The sequence below is a fragment of the Gopherus evgoodei genome, chromosome 2 (genome assembly GCF_007399415.2).
Source record: "Gopherus evgoodei ecotype Sinaloan lineage chromosome 2, rGopEvg1_v1.p, whole genome shotgun sequence".
Classification (NCBI taxonomy): domain Eukaryota; kingdom Metazoa; phylum Chordata; order Testudines; family Testudinidae; genus Gopherus; species Gopherus evgoodei.
The window spans coordinates 219,893,386-219,911,675 of NC_044323.1; the positions used below are offsets into that span (position 1 = coordinate 219,893,386).

Sequence of the window (18,290 nt, forward strand, 5' to 3'; positions counted from 1 at the left end):
GTGTGCACTAAAGGCTCCCTAGTGTGCCTTAACGTAGTACTGTTTCAAACAGCACTGTGTTAAAGCGCACCAGCAGGGACCAGTTAATGTGCAGCATGTTAATCTGCTTTAGAAATCACACATCCTCAGAATGCATTAACCACCATATAGGCAAGCCCTACCATAAAGAGTCATTTCAAGTAACGAACATAGAAAGGATATTAGAATAACAGAATCCATGTTAGAATGGGTATCATCAGCACATGGAAAATACACTGTTCCAGAGTTTCTGAAACACTAAATATTGTAAATGTCATTTTTAAAAGTAGTTCTGAGCTGCAAAATTTGGACCTGAACTTCCCCAAATGTTGATGAAGTTTGTGTCTGAAGGATGGGTATAGGCCCATTTCTAGCTACTTCAATTGTTCAGGATAACTGAATTTATAGAGACAATTTATTCTCAATATGAATGATAGAAATCATTTATTTTATGCAAGAACAAATGATTTCCAGAGAGCTCATTCATTACAATATAGACTAGTTATTGATATAAGACTTCAATCACAGGTTATGTTGATAGCACTGCCATTAAAATGCTACATAACATTAGCCTAGACTAACTTAAAGATTCATATGTGAGGAAACCAACTGGCACCTGTGGCTTCTATGTAACTTGTTATTATTCATGAGCTCTAGGCTACATATTAATCACCTCTTTTCTTCAACACAGTTAGAGAAGTTGAATACAAAAAAGATCAAGACTCATCATCATAGCTATGCCACTGTGAAATTCAAAAGGAAGCATTTCCAGTTTTTCAAATTTTAAATGTAAAATTTTAAGTATAATTAACTGCTTATTTGTCTTAATAAGCACACAATTCTAGTATAATATTTGACAAAAATAAGAGAATACTGACTAAATATGCCATAAAAATTAATGGAGCATTTCAAATCACTAGAAGTGTGGAAAATCTCATTCTATTTTTATTTTTCAATTAGTTTTTCCTTTTCTTTTTTTCCATTAATATGATTTGGATTTTCTGAATCTTCAACAATGAAACACATTTGGATGTATATAACAAAAGCCATAGGTTTAAAAAAATCCTCAGTGAAGATTTTGAGACTGGATCACAGTGATGATGCAATTTATAGTAGTTCAAAAAGTTTTGTTCAAGCTCGTTTTTTCCTTACATCATGCTAATAATAATTGTGAAATGGAATTGCATAATATTAAAGTTTAATACAAACATGGCATCCTAAGGACTGTACAGCAAAACTCTATAGTGGAAAATAGAAGTGAAAATTTATAAGAATATGATGCATTAAAGATCTAGCAGCTACATTTTTTTTTTATTTATTTTGCATAAAACAAGACTGAAGACATTTTTCACTCCAGTCTTTTACAAACATTTCTCAAATGCCTGCTGGTTATGGTCATTAACTGTGGAAAAAGACTGAAAGGAGTGGCTTTACAAAAATATTAACAACATGCCACTGCATGAGAAAAAGAATAGAACATTTAAACTACATTACATAAAAGCAAATTTCCCCAGTAAATGTAAACATATACCTGGAAAATTAAAACCCACAAAATATTAAACATTATATCCCTGTGAGGAAACCATTGTTAAACCTTGTGCCCTCCCTTCCGTCCTCCCTCTCCCCCCACCGGTGTGTTGTTTATTAGTGGATAAAGGTGAAGTTATCACATAACCTAATAATGAAGGTGTGGTACTTCAGCTAAATAGCAGTTTCATACTAAAGAAATTATATACGAATAAAATGAAAATGACAGTATTGTTTACCATGGCAGTAAGATCTGCAAAACAGTACACAATAACATTTTCTAAAACAGCAGAACAGCAGTACTAATGCCTTTATATTTTTCAAATGTTTATATCCAATGTATTTATAATAATCTTTTCAAAGATTTGTGAGAAATAAATTTAATCTTTCTCTTTTTTTAAACTATGCATGGTATATGTGCTAACTTCCTGAATTCATCCTTCATGCAATTCCAGTTTATTAAAGAGGTTAAAAATTTATAAAACTCTGATGGGATATGGTTTTAATGCTTCATCACACTACCCATCATTTGCTTTTCAATCTAGATCAGAATGATCTTTCCTACTTCTCTGCAATCACCTACCTGCACAGCTAATATTTTCTGAGCATTCTCATGAGAGGCTGCCTGGAACTTCGCCAGCCCAGCCTGGCTATAGAGGCCTCGCTGTTTGAAGTACTCCACCAATGCCCTGTGCATCCTGCTTTGCAGCACAGAGAGCTAAAGGGAGGAAGAAGGGGAAAAAAAGTCAGAGCAGGAGAGGAAATTAATGGCAGTGTTCAAGAAGAATGATGGAGGGAAATATAGAAAGCAGTCAATAGCCCATTCTGCACTGTACGGACCTGACAGGAATTTCACAGTCTCTTGATTTTTCAGCCCACTCATGTGCATTCATCAGAAACCAGTCACATCTGGCTGCCAGGATGGGGGGTTAATTTTCTCTAAATGCCTCAGCAGTTTTGTTCTAGCTGAGGCAAACTCTGTGACTGCAAAGCTGATGAGTAAAATATTTCTACTTCACCCAGTTTAACTCAAAACCGATAGCCTCGGGACATATTGAACCTTTCTTAAAAAAATAATCTTTTGAAGCTTTTTGAATGGCACATCAGGTCAGGGCAAAGTTTAAAATGCAAGTTTAAGACTTTGATGGACACCATGGCTTTTTTCCCCTTGTAAAGCTTATCAAAGCTTGGCAATGTGTGCTTTAGAGCATGACAAAACTAAAGAGAATTAACTTAGCCATCAACTGCTGAGGGAGAACAATAACAGGAAAGAAATTTCCAGATAAAACTCACTATTAATCTACCTAGCTATAACCATGTGACATGAAAGCATCTAACTGCACTAAATTACAGCAAATGCAGCTGTTGAAAAGTGACACTATTTTTTAATAAGACTTTATATGAAGAAGATACTACAGATCATAGAACTGTCCTGACTAGAAGGGGGCTAATTGAAATGATTAAAACTGGAAATGGAAACAGTGTATTTTTACAATTTATCAGTTACTATAGCAGCAATATTCTCATATCCCATAGTTAAGACTGTGTCTGTATTTCCATAATTTTCAAGTGTTTATAACTCAAACAGAAAAACTTTGCATAGCAGGTCTCAGTCTAGACGCAAAAGCTTTTAATCAAAATCGACAAGCTACCAATACAAAATGTAGTTGAAGATAGCGGTGTGCTCTTATAATTGAAAGTTGGTTTATTTCTTAAACTGAAATTCTACCAGCATTTTTCCAGAATCTGGACTAGTGCCTTTGGCTGATCTGTAAACACACAAATGAAAACCAACTAAATTAATTTGTTTAGAAACATGATTTTGTGTTCAAGTATGCTAATTATTTCAATAACAATTTCATAGCTATTGTTAGCACATGGCCTTTATGAGTATGCCTTTCAACCACATTTGCAAAATAGATTCTAGCATTCCTTTGGAAATGCTACAATTCATTAAGGTCAATGCTACAGGTCAATAATGAGACCAGTAATAAGGAAGCCTTTACATGATTGCTTAGGAGCCAGCATGGAGTAATATGAAAAATTATCCACTTTTTCAGAAGGATATAGATTATAGCGATGCCAAAGGAACTATTATGGACCACAGAGTAATTAATAAGCATTTTCAAAATTAATGGCCTAGTTTTCAGAGGTGCTGAACTTGCACAACTCCCATTGAGTCATGGAAGCTGTGAGTACTCAGCATTTTAGTAATTCAGGACATAAAATATTAAAACATATATTTGTATGTCAGAATTTATAATTTATTTATCTGAATTTGGCTGTTTGAATAGCATAGATGCATTGCAATGACATGGAACAAAAAATTGGGTAAATAAATTGGGAAAATATAAAAATCAGTCCTAATCACAGCCAAAATCTGAAACCAAATGTGAACATATTTTTCAATCTAAGTTTGTCTAAGTATCACTGCTCCCTCTCTGATCTCTAACATGCTAAATACTTTTTCTGAAATCTATCTTGAGGTCTCTGTGGGCATTAAATCTCTGGTATTCCAACCGTTGCTTTCAAATCTCAGAAGATTTGAGGCTTTTCTGGGCCTTCAGCAGGGAGGCAGGTAAGGGAAGAAACAACACATGACATTTTAATAAAACAGTCCACTTTGGCCCAACAGAGAAAGTGTCAGATGGAAGGCAAGCCACGATGGAATATTTTCAATGTTCTGAAAGCTGCGAGAAGGAATGTTGTTATAGAATGGGTTCTTGTGGAGAGGAAAATGAAGGTCCGGGTAGGATGGCTGGGTGAGGGCAGAAGGATTTGGTTCAGGATCGTGAAAGGAGACAGACAGAAAGATGCCAGAAGGTTTGTTTGCATCCAAATTTTTGCCTTATCCAAGCCAAATGAAACCTTCAAAACTTTTGAGTGCCATCTATCACAAATAATTCAGTACAATGTGCACATGGGAAATTGCTACCTTATAATGTCTGTTTTAAAGAAGTGACAGAAAACATGCAAATTGCAGTTAGGCTAGGCAAGCACATGGGCCTATCACTCCTATACTCACCCCGTCTTCCTCTCCATGATCTTCCTTTATTTTACTCATTTGCCTCTTGTCTTTAATTAGAATGAGCAGAATAGACATACCTGAGCTAGCTTTGATAACAATGAAGAGGTGGCAGCACAGTACAAATACAAGTCTGCCCTGTGTACTTATGTGGGTGGCTAGCTTGTGCTAAGGTGGCTTTGTCATGGTATACTTCCCCAATCTGAACCTTAGAGTCCAAAAGTTGGGGTACCAGCATGAATTTCTCTAAGCTTAATTACCAGCTTAGTACTTGTAGCGCTGCCACCAATCAGGACTTGGAGTGCCTGATACATTCTGGTCCCCCCAAAACCTTCCCTGGGGACCCCCAAGACCCAAATTCCTTGAGTCTTACAACAAAGGGTAATAAACCATTTCTCCCCCTTCTTCTTTCTTCCTCCCAGATCTTTCCCGCCCTGGGTACACTAGGAGATCACCGTGATTCAAACTCCTTGAATAACAACACAGAGAAATTAGTTTTTTTCCCCTCTTCTCTCTCCTTCCCAGGCGTTCCCTCCCTGGGCTATCCTGGAGAGATAGACAGAGTCAAGCTCCGTGAATCTAAACAAAGGGATTCCACCGTTCCCTCCTCCCTTCTTTCTCCTTGTCTCCCACCACTTTCCCGTAAGTACAGACTCAATTCCCTTGAGCCTCAACAAGGGGAAAAAATCAAACAGGTCTTAAAAAGCAAAACTTTTAATGAAAAGAAAGAAAAAAAGTAAAAGTTGTTTCTGTAATTTAGATGGTAAAAGTTACAGGGTCTTTCAGCTTATAGACACTAAAGAGAAGAACCCCTGCACCCCAGCAAAATACAATTTAAAATACTTCCAGCAAACTACACATTTGCAAATACAGAAAACAATCAAAAGACTATAACTGTCTTTCTACTGAATACACACTATTCTGAATATATAAGAGACTGTAGCAGGGAGATTGGCAAGAAACCTGGTTGCACGTCTAGTCCCTTTCAGGACTCAGAGAGAACAAAGCAAACCCCAAAAAAACACAAACAAAGGCTTCCCTCCACCAAGATTTGAAAGTATCTTGTTTTCTGATTGGTCCTCTGGTCAGGTGTTTTTCGTTCCCTGTTTGTTAACCCTTTACAGGAAAAAGAGACATTAACCCTTAACTATCTGTTTATGACAGGCTTCATTACTATTGTTACTTGAGCCAGCGTGATCAAAGCTATCTGAGGTATGTCTACATTTGCAGTCAAATCCCTACCCTTAGTCCCTTGAAGGAGGCCATAACCTTCCCTTAAATCCTCTGCTGGGTCATGCACCAAACAGGTAGTCTTTAACTCTTTGCCAGCTGTTTTATTTTATCACACCAATGGACATCTGTCATAAACAGAGTGTTAAGGGTTAATGTCTCTTATACCTGTAAAGGGTTACAAGCAGGAAACTGGACACCTGACCAGAAGACCAATCAGAAGACAAGATACTTTTAAATTCGGGTGGAGGGAAGTTTGGGTGTGAGTTCTTTGTTCTATTGTTCTTCTCTCGGAGGGTCTGAGAGAGACCAGACATTACTACAGGCTCTCTAAGTTTCTTTTCATATAGTAAGTAAAACAGGTGATTTTGGCTTTTTAATTGTTTTACTCTATTTGCAATTGTGGATCTGGCTGGTTAACTTTTATATGTGTAGTTGCTGGGAATATTTTGATATGTATTGGTACCTGGGTGGGGGAGTCTCTTTCTGGTGTCTGTAAGCTATAAGACCCTGTAATAGTTACATCTTGAAGTTACAGAGATAATTCTTTACTTTTTCCTTTCTTTTATTAAAAGATTTCTTTTTAGAGAACCTGATTGATTTTTTTTTTGTGTCCCTTGTTTTTATCCCAGGGGATTGGGATAACTCACCAGGACGGGTGGGGGAGACGGGAGGAGGGAGTGATAAAATCTCTCTTTGTTTTCCTTGAATCTGTTTGCCTCTTTGCGAAAGGGAAGGGAGATGCTTCCCTGTATGGTGATTTAAGAGGTTAGATCAGTATCTCAGGATAGCCCAGGGAGGGAAGTTCTGGGAGGGGGGAAAGGTGGGGGAATGGTTTATTTCTCCTTGTTTTAAGAACCCAAGGGATATGGGTTCTTGGGGTCCCCAGGGAAGGTTGGGGAGGTCAGAGTGCCCCAAAACACTATATTTTTGGGTGGTGGCAGCCTATCAGATCTAAGCTGGTAATTAAGCTTAGGGAAATTCATGCTAGTATCTCATTTTCTGAACTCTAAGGTTCAGATTTGAGAAAGAATGCTATGATAACATCAAAGGTAAAAAGACAGCAATAAAGTAATTGCTAGGTGTCATTGCTTGTAATAACCCTTGAGAAATCTGAAAATAAATGTATAACTGTGTCCCTGTGAATCTGACAAATATGATTTGTTTCTATGTATTCCTAAATAAATTGAATTTAAAATAGTTATAAACAAGTATGTCCTTTCTTGTCATAAAAGCTGTAGGAATAGATAGAAAACCCAGACACTGCATGATATTCACCTCATTTCTGACAAATGCTCCCTTAATGGCGCAGGGTTGAAGCAAAGAGTGGGCTACCAAAGGCACAAGCAGCACAGCCTCCAAACCTTGGGGATTCACGTGAAAAGAATCTCCAAACCCCCTGCAGTACCTGCCATGCAATGTTACTCTCTTGAGGATGTGATATTGGCTCAGTTGGCTGCAAAGTAACCCCTCTCAGGGGAATAGTGGGGGCTGGTGCAGGCATAGAGTAGAGGTTAATGCTGCAAGGAGGAACATTAACTTCCACAGATTTCTACTTTGCTGGGAGGGGAGAATACTGCAGTGAATGGCTCCTCCCTCTCCTTAACCCAGAAACCAGGAAGTTTTAACCATATTGCTTTGCCATGGATGCACTTCTCTGATCTCCTGCTGAGAGGAAGTATGCTGTGGAGAAGCTGCCCTCCCAATTCTGTTGTTTGAGAGCTTTACTGCCCTGTTTTACCCTGTTTTTGTTGTCGTTCCCCTCTGTGACTCACAGCAGAGGGGAGCATATGGCTCTGTTTATTTAATTCTTTGTTTATATATCAGTATCATGAATAATATCAGCACAGCTCTGGGAAAAAAAAGGGAGTTGTTAATTAGCTGCTACTGCTGACCCAGCAAAGAGGAGGGTCCCACAAAAACACTAGGTCTGATTCTCTTCTTGCTTAGACTAGTTTTTACAGTAATGTACCACCACAGACTTCATTTAATTCATTGCTGAATTACATACATGTGACCACTAGACCTAATATCTTTATCTGTAATTTCTCATTGGAGGAACCAAGATTCTGAGGCACATATCCCACCAGATTATAACTATTTTTAGGTAGGTCAAATTTTGAACCAAAAGCATGGATAAAAGAGCCAGTACTTTATGCAAACCCATAGCATCAAAGGATAGACAGGAGCAGTCCTTGTCAATCTTGTTACCCAGGACTGATAGCAGACCAGCTTTTATTATGGTATCCTAGCTGCCTGGGGCTAGCCCAAAGCCTCATTGTTGGGCAGATATAGCATAGTACATAGACCTATAAGAGAGATTCATCTGGTTAAAAGCTCATTATGGCTACTGAATGTAGACCCTGCAAAAATCCAGACTGGAACACAGAGAGGTCTCCAAAGCCAGAAGTGCATTTTCAGTGGTGGCTAACATTCTTCTTAGGTTGCTTCAGTTACCACTTCTGGTCAAAGATTAAGTACTGGCATTAAATGGAGCTGTGATCATAGGCCTGATTCTCCTCTTACTTATACCTATTTTGCATCAGTGAAACTCCACTGATTTCAGTACAGTTCCTGATTTACACCAGTGTAAGAGAAAGGACAATCAGGCCCTGTGTGCTTAAAATTTTCATTTCTACAAATTGGAATTATACAAAAGTTTAACATATTCCAAGAAGGACTAATACAGCAAATCCCAAAGGTTCTAAATAAAGTAACAACTGACAGAGAGTATTATACAGCAAATCCCAAAGGTTACTAAATAAAGTAACAACTGACAGAGAGTATTATGGGCAGTGCTGGTAGCACTGCCTATTATACAGGTTGCCTGACACTTCCCATTATAAAACCCTGTTTTCAGTTGCTTATAATTTTGCTCAACCTTAACTGATCTGAAATTTTCTACACTGGGTGTCTGGCTCAGGGTGAATTTGTTGGAAAATTTCAACCAGAACACTTCAACTGTTTCAGAGAATGAGGCTAGGGACTACAGCCTGATCAATTCTTACAACAATAAACACATTTATTGGCGTGCGATGGGCACTTGTCACAGATGACAGGTTCTTTCTCGGTGGCTATTCAGAGTTAAATAAGAAGATGAAATTGGTGAAGACAGAAACTTTATGAGGTTTAGTTAATACAGATATAATTGAAATAATAGAAAAATCAATATACATAAGTATAGCAAAGTGGTTTCTTCCACTGTTCATACTTAGTCTTACACTGTGCTTACTTACAACCTTATGGATATCTTTAGAAACAAAGATAGAAGAAATAAGTGGAGATCACCCCCAAAGGAGGGCACTGGGCCAGGTTTCCTACCTGGTTATCCCATGTCATTCCCCGGTGTCCAAACAAGAGCTTGGATAAACCACACCTTTTACACAACTTTTCCTATTCCACCCAAATATGCCTGGGATCATATATGGTAAGGTGCCAGCCTCCTGGCAGTGTGTGTAGTATTCCAGTTCCCCACAGCTAAGCTTCTAACTGTTAAAACCTCGCTTGCATCAATCAATGTCCAATAATTTTGATAAGTCAATTTTGTTAGATCCATGATTATCTTATTGGAAAGATAGCCTAAGATGTTTGTTCCTGGCTTACCTATTTATCACATAATGCATTGCTAAACTATCATAAGACACATATTGCTAAATTTTATAACCTTAGGTAAAGCATAGATTCATAGATTCATAGACTCTAGGACTGGAAGGGACCTCGAGAAGTCATCGAGTCCAGTCCCCTGCCCTCATGGAACAACTGATTGTTCCTTCCTAAGAGGAGCACTTTGCATTTGTGTTTACTGAACTTCATCCCATTTACCTCAGACCATTTCTCCAAGCTGTCCAGATCATTTTGAATTTTGACCCTGTCCTCCAAAGCAGTGGCAATCCGTCCCAGTTTGGTATCATCCGCAAACTTAATAAGCGTACTTTCTATGCCACATCTAAGTCGTTGATGAAGATATTGAACAGAGCCAGTCCCAAAACAGACCCCTGCAGAACCCCACTTGTTATACCTTTCCAGCAGGATTGGGAACCATTAATAACTACTCTCTGAGTACGGTTATCCAGCCAGTTATGCACCCACCTTATAGTAGCCCCATCTAAATTGTATTTGCCTAGTTTATTGATAACGATATCATGTGAGACCGTATCAAATGCATTTCTAAAGTCTAGGTATACCACATCCACTGCTTCTCCCTTATTCACAAGACTCGTTATCCTATCAAAGAAAGCTATCAGATTGGTTTGACACAATTTGTTCTTTACAAATCCATGCTGGCTATTCCCTATCACCTTACCACCTTCCAAGTGTTTGCAGATGATTTCTTTAATTACTTGCTCCATTATCATCCCTGGAATAGAAGTTAAACTAACTGGTCTGTAGTTTCCTGGGTTGTTTTTATTTCCCTTTTTATAGATGGGCACTATATTTGCCCTTTTCCAGTCTTCTGGAATCTCTCCTGTCTCCCATGACTTTCCAAAGATAATAGCTAGAGGCTCAGATACCTCCTCTATTAACTCCTTGAGTATTCTAGGATGCATTTCATCAGGCCTTGGTGACTTGCAGGCATCTAACTTTTCTAAGTGATATAATACTCTTGGCCAGCTTATAACAACTACCAATTTATATTGGGCCTCATTCTAAGCCCTTAACACTTAATGCTTATGTCATAGCTAAGCCTATTTTAACACACATATTTTGGTTCTTGTGCTTGTTGTTACAGCTTCAATAAATTCCATTATTATTTCTATACACATGCTTAGCAAATAGATTATATTTTACCCAAAACCACATACCCTTCAAGAGCAGGTCAGGGGTTGTCATAGGTTTCACGTCCACTCTGAACTTTAGGGTACAGATGTGGGGACCTGCATGAACGCTTCTAAGCTTAATTACCAGCTTAGATCTGGTTTTGCTGCCACCATCCAGATGTCTGAGTCATCTGGAAAACTCTGTCTTCCCCCCAAAAACCTTCCCCTCCCTGTGTAGCCTTGAGAGACTCCTCCATCAATTCCCTGGTGAGTCCAGATCCAATTACCTTGGATCTAAAAAACAGGGAAAAAATATCAATCAGGTTCTTAAAAAGAAGGCTTTTAATTAAAGAAAAGAAAGGTAAAAGAAAAAAACCTCTGGGAGACAGCATACAAGCTGATCTCACAGACAACAGATTTAAAACACAGGATGTTCCCCTGGGCAAAAACCTTAGTACACACAAGAAGACTCACATCTGATTATTCCCCTAAAATTGCACAAAGACAAGCTACAAAAGAAAATAAACATAAACCTATTTATTTTTTCTAAAACTTACTACTCTGATAAAAGGCTGGTTCTTTGATCTTTTTCACTCCGACTGAAACTGAAACTGATTCTAAACAAAGGAAACTTTCCTCCTTCCTTTTGAAACATCTTGTCCCCCCATTGGTTCCTCTGGTCAGGTGTCAGCTACGCTAGGTGAACTTCTTAATCCTTTACAGGTAAAAGAGGCATTAACCCTTAACTATCTGTTTATGACAAGGGTCAACAGGATAAATGTGTTGGTTTTTCCACGCTAAAAAAATTCTAATGACCTTTTCTTAGAAGAGTTCTACCACCCATATGCTTTGAAGCAGAGGTTGAAACATGATAGTGGATGACCTTTGTATCAGGGCCATATTTCTTGTTATCTTTGTGAAAATCTGCCCAAATTGTGCCAATTTATGTCTTTTAAAATGCTCAGTAGAGGTAAGTATGATTTCAGAAGCTAAAGTCTTCAAAGAATCCATTCTCATTAAGTGCACTTGAGTTTCTTGCAGCTGACCCAAAAGGGCAACTGAGCGTGCTCAATCCCAACAGCTCATACAAGTAACCGAACTGCACATGCATCATCCCTACAGAGCAATTGAGCATACTCCAGCTCAGGGATATAGGGATGAAGCCAGACTTTCTCTGTAATGGCTTCTTCCAGTTGCTGTGGGCCAGGGCAGAGCTGGGCACTGGAAATGAAAGTAGAAAGCCTGTCGTGAATCTGGGATACCTTCATTAGCTGTATTCATTTGGCACTTCTCTGGATTGATAATGCTGCAACTGACATACTGGATTCTCATAACGTTGTTTTGTAATTATACAATAAGGACCTGTTAACATCAGGCATCAAGCTATGAAAAAATATAATCAAAACAAAAACAGAACAAATACCAGGAGTTTCATTGCTACTATTAATTAGTAGTCACTGTTAGTAGTAGTCACCTACTAAAATCTTCTGATCTTAGCAGATCACCATCACATTTCAAACAGGGAATAATGTGCCATTCCTAAATCTACACTTCCTCTATTTTCAAATGATATTAATCTTATATCAGAAGACCCAATATGTGTCTCATGTTAATTCAATAATGCAATGTGAATGCTGCATTCTATGTAAATGACATAAGCCTTATCAGTTCCATTCATTGTTACAACTCAAACAATGACAATTACAACAACTCTACAGATTTTGGCACTGTAAGAATGGCAGATTTATGAGAAAAATCCAGTTAATATTTATCTTTTTATACTACTCAACTACCAAGTTACACCTGTATAATATACAAAGCTCCTAGGTAATGAGATATTTCTTTATTGTCAAATCTGTTCCACAGACTGCTGTTAAAGATTACATAGCTCATTTAAATAAAGCTTTTTTGTCAACAGCCTGGATATACTTTAAAAATGAGTAAAAGCCTCATGAAAACCCAAATCTCCCAGCTGATGTGCAAGTATACAGGAAAAGATGCAGTTGTCTTTTGATCATATTCCAGTTGTGAAAGCTTTGGTGAGCAGATTAGCAATGTTAAATAATAATAAAAAGAAAAACTATATTTCAGGAATGGTTGGAAAATAAACTAACAAAAGCCTGGAAAATTAAAATTCAGTCTTACATTCTGTGGTTAACCCATACTAAAAACAAAATGCCATGAAGAGAAAAACTGAAGTTAAGATTGGCACTTTAGTTTTAACTATTATTGGGAGAAACTAAGGAAAAGCGACAGTAGCATGAATTAAGAACATTTTTCTTTTTACTAGCACCACTATTTAATGGTATTGTTAGTTATTTGATTTTTTTTTAAGATTAAACAAATGCTTCTTGTAGAATTAGTCCCTCTGCAGCCTATGCTGAACCTGCTGCCATCATCGCCAAGTTCCACATCCTCCTCCCTCAAACATCCTATGAGATGTATGGGGGGGGGGGAAGTTCAGTATCCCTTGCACTCAACACCAGGGGAGGGTCCCAGGACCAGAAGGCACCTATGATGGGTTGGACTCCCCTTCTGGGATGCCATCTGATGTACTGGGATTTTACTGAGTCTCTCCTGCTCGACCCTCTCCCTGCTTTGCTGAATTACGCTCTCGGGCCTTTTGCAGCACACACACACAGAGGTAGGGCCACACTGCTCTGCAGACACAGACTGAAGTCAGCTCTGTGTGAGAGGACTCCCGCAGCACTCACATGCACACTCCTTTTAGCAGATAAACCCGAAATAATACTGTCTCGCAATGTATAGAAAAATCTGCACAGCACAAGCTCATAAAAATCCACCCTCTTCCTCAATGTGAAGATAGATGTGCACGATTTCTTGCCTCCCAGTTAGAAATTACATAAACTGTGTTTAATAACAAAATAAGTTTATTAACTACAAAAGGTAGATTTTAAGTGGTTAAAGGGGTAGCAAAGAGAACAAAGCAATTACCTTAGTAAATAAACAAAAGCCGCAAACTGAGCTTAACACACTAGATAGGTAGGATACAAATTAGCAAATTCTCACCCGGAGTGATAAACAGGTTGGCAGATTCTTAAGGCACAAGTTGCCTTGGCTTTCCCAGGTTTTTTTATACAGGCTAAAAATCCTTCTAGCCTCGAACCACCACTTCCCACAGTTCAGTCTTTGTTCTTCAGATGATTTCAAGTGTGTTGTTGTGGGAAGAGTGAAGTCCTCTCCTGTTGTCATTGTTCCTCTTTTGTATCTTCCTCACACTTAAAGCTTTTTTGCTGTGACGTGGGTCAAACAGTTCCCACTGCATAGAGCTATCTGACCTGGGTCAAACAGTTTCCATTGTGTAGAGCTATCTCTGAGATATTTCTATTGCACACAGTTCCTGGGATAATCCATATGCTTGTGTGCATTTCTTCAATAAGCCACTAACATTGTTCGGCCTCATCCAACGTAGCACATTTAAAATACAGAGACAGGGTCAATATTCCCCGCTTCAGATACAAAAATGATACATGAATACAAATTGGATAATCACATTCAGTAAATTATAACCTTTCCAATGATATCTTAAAGACCCATCTTGCATAAAGTATATCTTAGTTATACCATATTCATATCATAACCATAGCTCTATGAAGAATATGGGGTGTAACATCACAGCACCCATTCCCACACCTTTGATTGTTATCGTAGTGCATTTGTAAGCAAGCTGTCCTTGTTTCTCTCCCCACAGTGTTATCGGCCCTTTTGCCCCAGGTTATCTTACTTTTCTTTGCTGTCTCTGTCTGTGTGCATAATAAAATTTAACAGATTGAGGAGAAAAGGCTCTTTATTCATTCAACACACAGTGGTTAGTGGGAGTAGACTTTACAGGGAAGAAAATGCAATGAAGGGGATAGTTTGGTAAGGAACAACACAGATAAGTGTCATGTTACTCTGGCTCACTGCTGAAACGGGTTTTCAAAGCCTCATGGAGACACAGAGCCCCTTGATGTGCTCTTCTTATTGCCCTGGTGTCTGACTGCTCAAAATTGGCTGCCAAGTAATCTTCCTCAACCCTCCACCCCACCAGAAACTTTTTTCTCTTTGTTTCACAAGTATTATGGAGAACATAGCAGGCAGAAATAACAATGGGGATATTGCTTTCACTGAGGTCTAACCTAGAAAGCAAACAACACCAACCACCTTTTAAATGTCCAAAGGCACATTCCACCACCATTCTGCACTTGCTCAGCCTATGCTTGAACCAAGCTGCCTGTGTATGGCTTCATGACCCATGGAAGCAAGGGGTAGGCTGGGCCTCCCAGGATCATGATTAGCATTTCAACATCACCAATGGTTATTTTGCAGTCTGGAAAGAAAGTCCCTGCTTACAGCTTTCTGAACAGACCAGAGTACCTAAAGATGCATGCATCATGCACCTTTCCGAACCATCCCATGCTGATGTCAGTGAAATGGCCCCTGTGATTCATCAGCGCTTACAACACCATTGAGAAGTACCCCTTTTGGTTTATGTACTCTTCTGCAAGGTGGTCTGGTGCAAAGAAAGGGATATCCATTCTGTCTATAGCTCCACTGCAGTTAGGGAATCCCATTACGGCAAAACCATCCACTATGTCCTGCACTATTGCCCAGAGCCACTATTCTTCTTAGCATAAGTCTGTTGATGACCCTACGAACTTGGATCACAACAGATCCCACGGTAGATTTTCTAACTCCGAATTGATTCCCAGCTGATAGTAGCAGTCTGCCATTGCAAGCTTCCACAGAGCTATCACCACTCACTTCTCCACTGTCAGAGCAGCTCTCATTTTAGTACTGCTGAGCTTCAGGGCTGGGGAAATCTCTTCACACAGTTCTTGGAAAGTGGCCTTATGCATCTGAAAGTTCTGCAGCCACTGTTCATCATCCCATAGCTGCATAATGATGTGGTCCACTTGTCAGTTGTAGTTTCCTGGGCCCAGAAGTGGTGCTCAACTGTGTCAAGGTGATGCATGATTGCCTCTAGAAACTGCAAATTGCTCCACTCTGTGTCTTCCAGCAGGGCCGCTTGAGTGACATCAAATTGTCCCATGTGGTGGCTCCTGTATCAGCTGTGTAAATACTACAGGATAAGGCATGAGGTGTTTGTAATGCTCACAACAACAGTGTACATGCTTATCATACTATGGCGTCTGTGTGGGTAACCCAGGCTTATGAAAAAAGGTGTGAAAAAGGTTTGGTTTGTTTGCTGTTGATTTCAGGGAGGGAGGGAGGGAAGGAGGTAAGTGCATCATGGAAGGCTAATGCCATGTTCCCATAACCACCCACACAAATGTTTTGGTCCCATAAGGCATCGCAAGCGCAACCCAAAATTTCACTCGGCTACATGAGCTATCCCATAATGCAGTGCTCTGTGCGTTGATGCAAGCCCTGCTAATGACGATGCACTCCACCGATACAATGAGCATAGTGTGGAAACGCAAGATCGACTTGCTTAAATTGGAGGCTCGACGTCAACTTACATGAAATTGACTTAACTTAGTAGTGTAGATATGGCCATAGTGGAGAACCACAAATAGGCCTTTGTGTCTAGGATGACCAGATAGCAAGTGTGAAAAATTGGGATGGGGTGGGGGTTAATGGGTACCTATATGAGAAAAAGCCCCAAAAATCGGGAATGTCCCTATAAAATCAGGACATCTGGACACCCTATTTATGTCACACCTCCTAATGCCTTTCCATGTTTCCTTCCTCTCTCTTATAATCTGTACTTTCCCTGGGGCTCCACTAAATGAGAAAGGAGAGGAGAACTGTCTGGGGCTCAACTGGATTTCCTTCCTGTTGAACATGATTTGATGCCCTCACTTCTTAGCACCGTAAAGGAGACTTCACAAAAAAAAAAAAAAAAGAGTCAGGTCAGCAAAATAACCACAAAAACAAAAACAGAATAAATATTTTGTTTTTCTTTCTAGAATGTATTAAATCGTTAAAGAATGAGTTACAAAACCACAAGTTTGTTACCTCCTTCAGCTGTGCTACTGTAGCAGGGTGGACCCCTGTTCCTGCCCAGAAGGGGTTAAAAACAGCCCTGAAAGGGGGCTGTGGCTGGGGAAAGCAGCCTTTAGGCTGCTTTGATTGGGGAAGAGGCTGCAGCTGGGGCCACGCCCCAAACAGAGCAACAGGGCCTTATAGGAGGGCCAGGGAAGCCAGAAGAAAACAGTCTCTCTCTGACTGGAGAGGGAGACAGGTCTGACTGCTTGGGAACTCACCCAGGGGACCTAGAGGAAGACAGGGCTGGGGAAAGGCCTTAGGAGCGGCGAAGCCCTAGGCCAGAAACTCCCCAGGCTGTAGGGCCTAGTTCTACGCCTCCTAGGTACTGGGCTTGCAGAGGGGCAGCCGGAGGGTGGGTAAAGGCAGCCAGTCCAAACCCCGTTGCCTATGATGAGTGGCTGATACTGCAGTCTTCCCCAGTGAATGGGGGCTAGATGGAGACTGGGCAGTAGCCATCTACTGAGGCAAAGTGGGGATAGAGGGTGGGGGTCCCCTGGGAAGGGGAAACTCTCAGAGAAAGGGGTGACTGCTTGGGGGCAGCACTCCATGTAAAAGGGCACTGGGTCCAGGGAAGGACTCGGGGCCACGGAACAGGCGGATCACCGGCCTGCAGAGGGCGCTCTGGGCTGGAAACTGAGCTAATTCCCCGAAGACACCAGCAGGGAGCGCCACGGGGTGAGTCTGCCCGTTTACAGCTACCTATAGGTGGTCGTACTTGGCCAAACATTCTCCAGGAATAGAGGCATAGAGTTGATCTGACACCAATTTTAGCAGGTAGTCTGCACAACATCCACAATATGAATGTCAAGGCGCAGCCTGTGCCCCTCACAATACATTCACAGTGTTTTGTGCAGGCCAGAATATTCAAAGTATCCAGTGAAGCAAAACAAAATTGTTAACACACACACACAAACAGAAACTGCATACTATATATATCATGCAGTTGTTCCAGGAAACTGTGCCATGGATTTAAAGACAGATTCAAGGATCCAGAGTCTCAAATTCAGGCATAGAGTGCTATGGGTGGATATATCCAAAACAAGATGGCTACTACATTGCTGCATACTACATTGCTACAGAATATACTAATTTGATCACACAATGCAAGCTGCAAAAATGCTATTCTGTAGTGTAGACAAGGCTATTTTGTCCACTCTTGGACTTTCCTTTCTTCATCTTCCTTGGCCGCTCTGTTCCTCCAGATATCCTCTAGAAAACTCTCTACTTTTTCTGCAGTTTCTTCTAGACTTTTCCTATGAACCTTATTCCTGGTGTCTCTGAATGCCTTCAATCTTCCTTTCATGTCTCCTCCTCACCAGTTAGCATCAGAGACCAGCAGCCTTCAGTCAGATTCTTATTGCAGATCATTATTTATAATATCTCATGCTAAATTACAAACCAGTGCTTTATGTAGCAATGAAATAAAGCCTTTGGAATAATCTCTTTTTATAAAAGCTTCCCTCCACAATAGATCATATTCTTCTCATAATTTAAAATCTATTTTAAAAGCTAAATAACTTATTTGCAGACATATGAGGAAGGTACCATATATTAGCCACTTCCTTCTTTTTAAAGAGAAAATTACTTGCCTCAAGTTCTTGTTCTCTGAAAGTAGCATTTATAAGAGATTCAAATGTTTGGGTCCATGTTTCTGCAATGACAGGGACTGTAATGCTTCCATTCATACATTTCTAAAACCATTAAACCACTTTGTCAGTAGG

The 18,290-nt window shown here is 39.8% G+C and overlaps 1 protein-coding gene across 1 annotated transcript in view; it reads right to left on the reverse strand.

Moving 5' to 3' along the window:
• The window catches only part of CCDC178 (coiled-coil domain containing 178), a 360,418-nt gene that overhangs the window by 34,801 nt on the left and 307,327 nt on the right, over positions 1-18,290 (reverse strand). Inside the window, exon 18 of the mRNA XM_030552997.1 lies at positions 2,129-2,263. Coding sequence (XP_030408857.1) covers positions 2,129-2,263 — 135 coding nt within the window. The remainder of the gene's footprint in view (positions 1-2,128; positions 2,264-18,290) is intronic.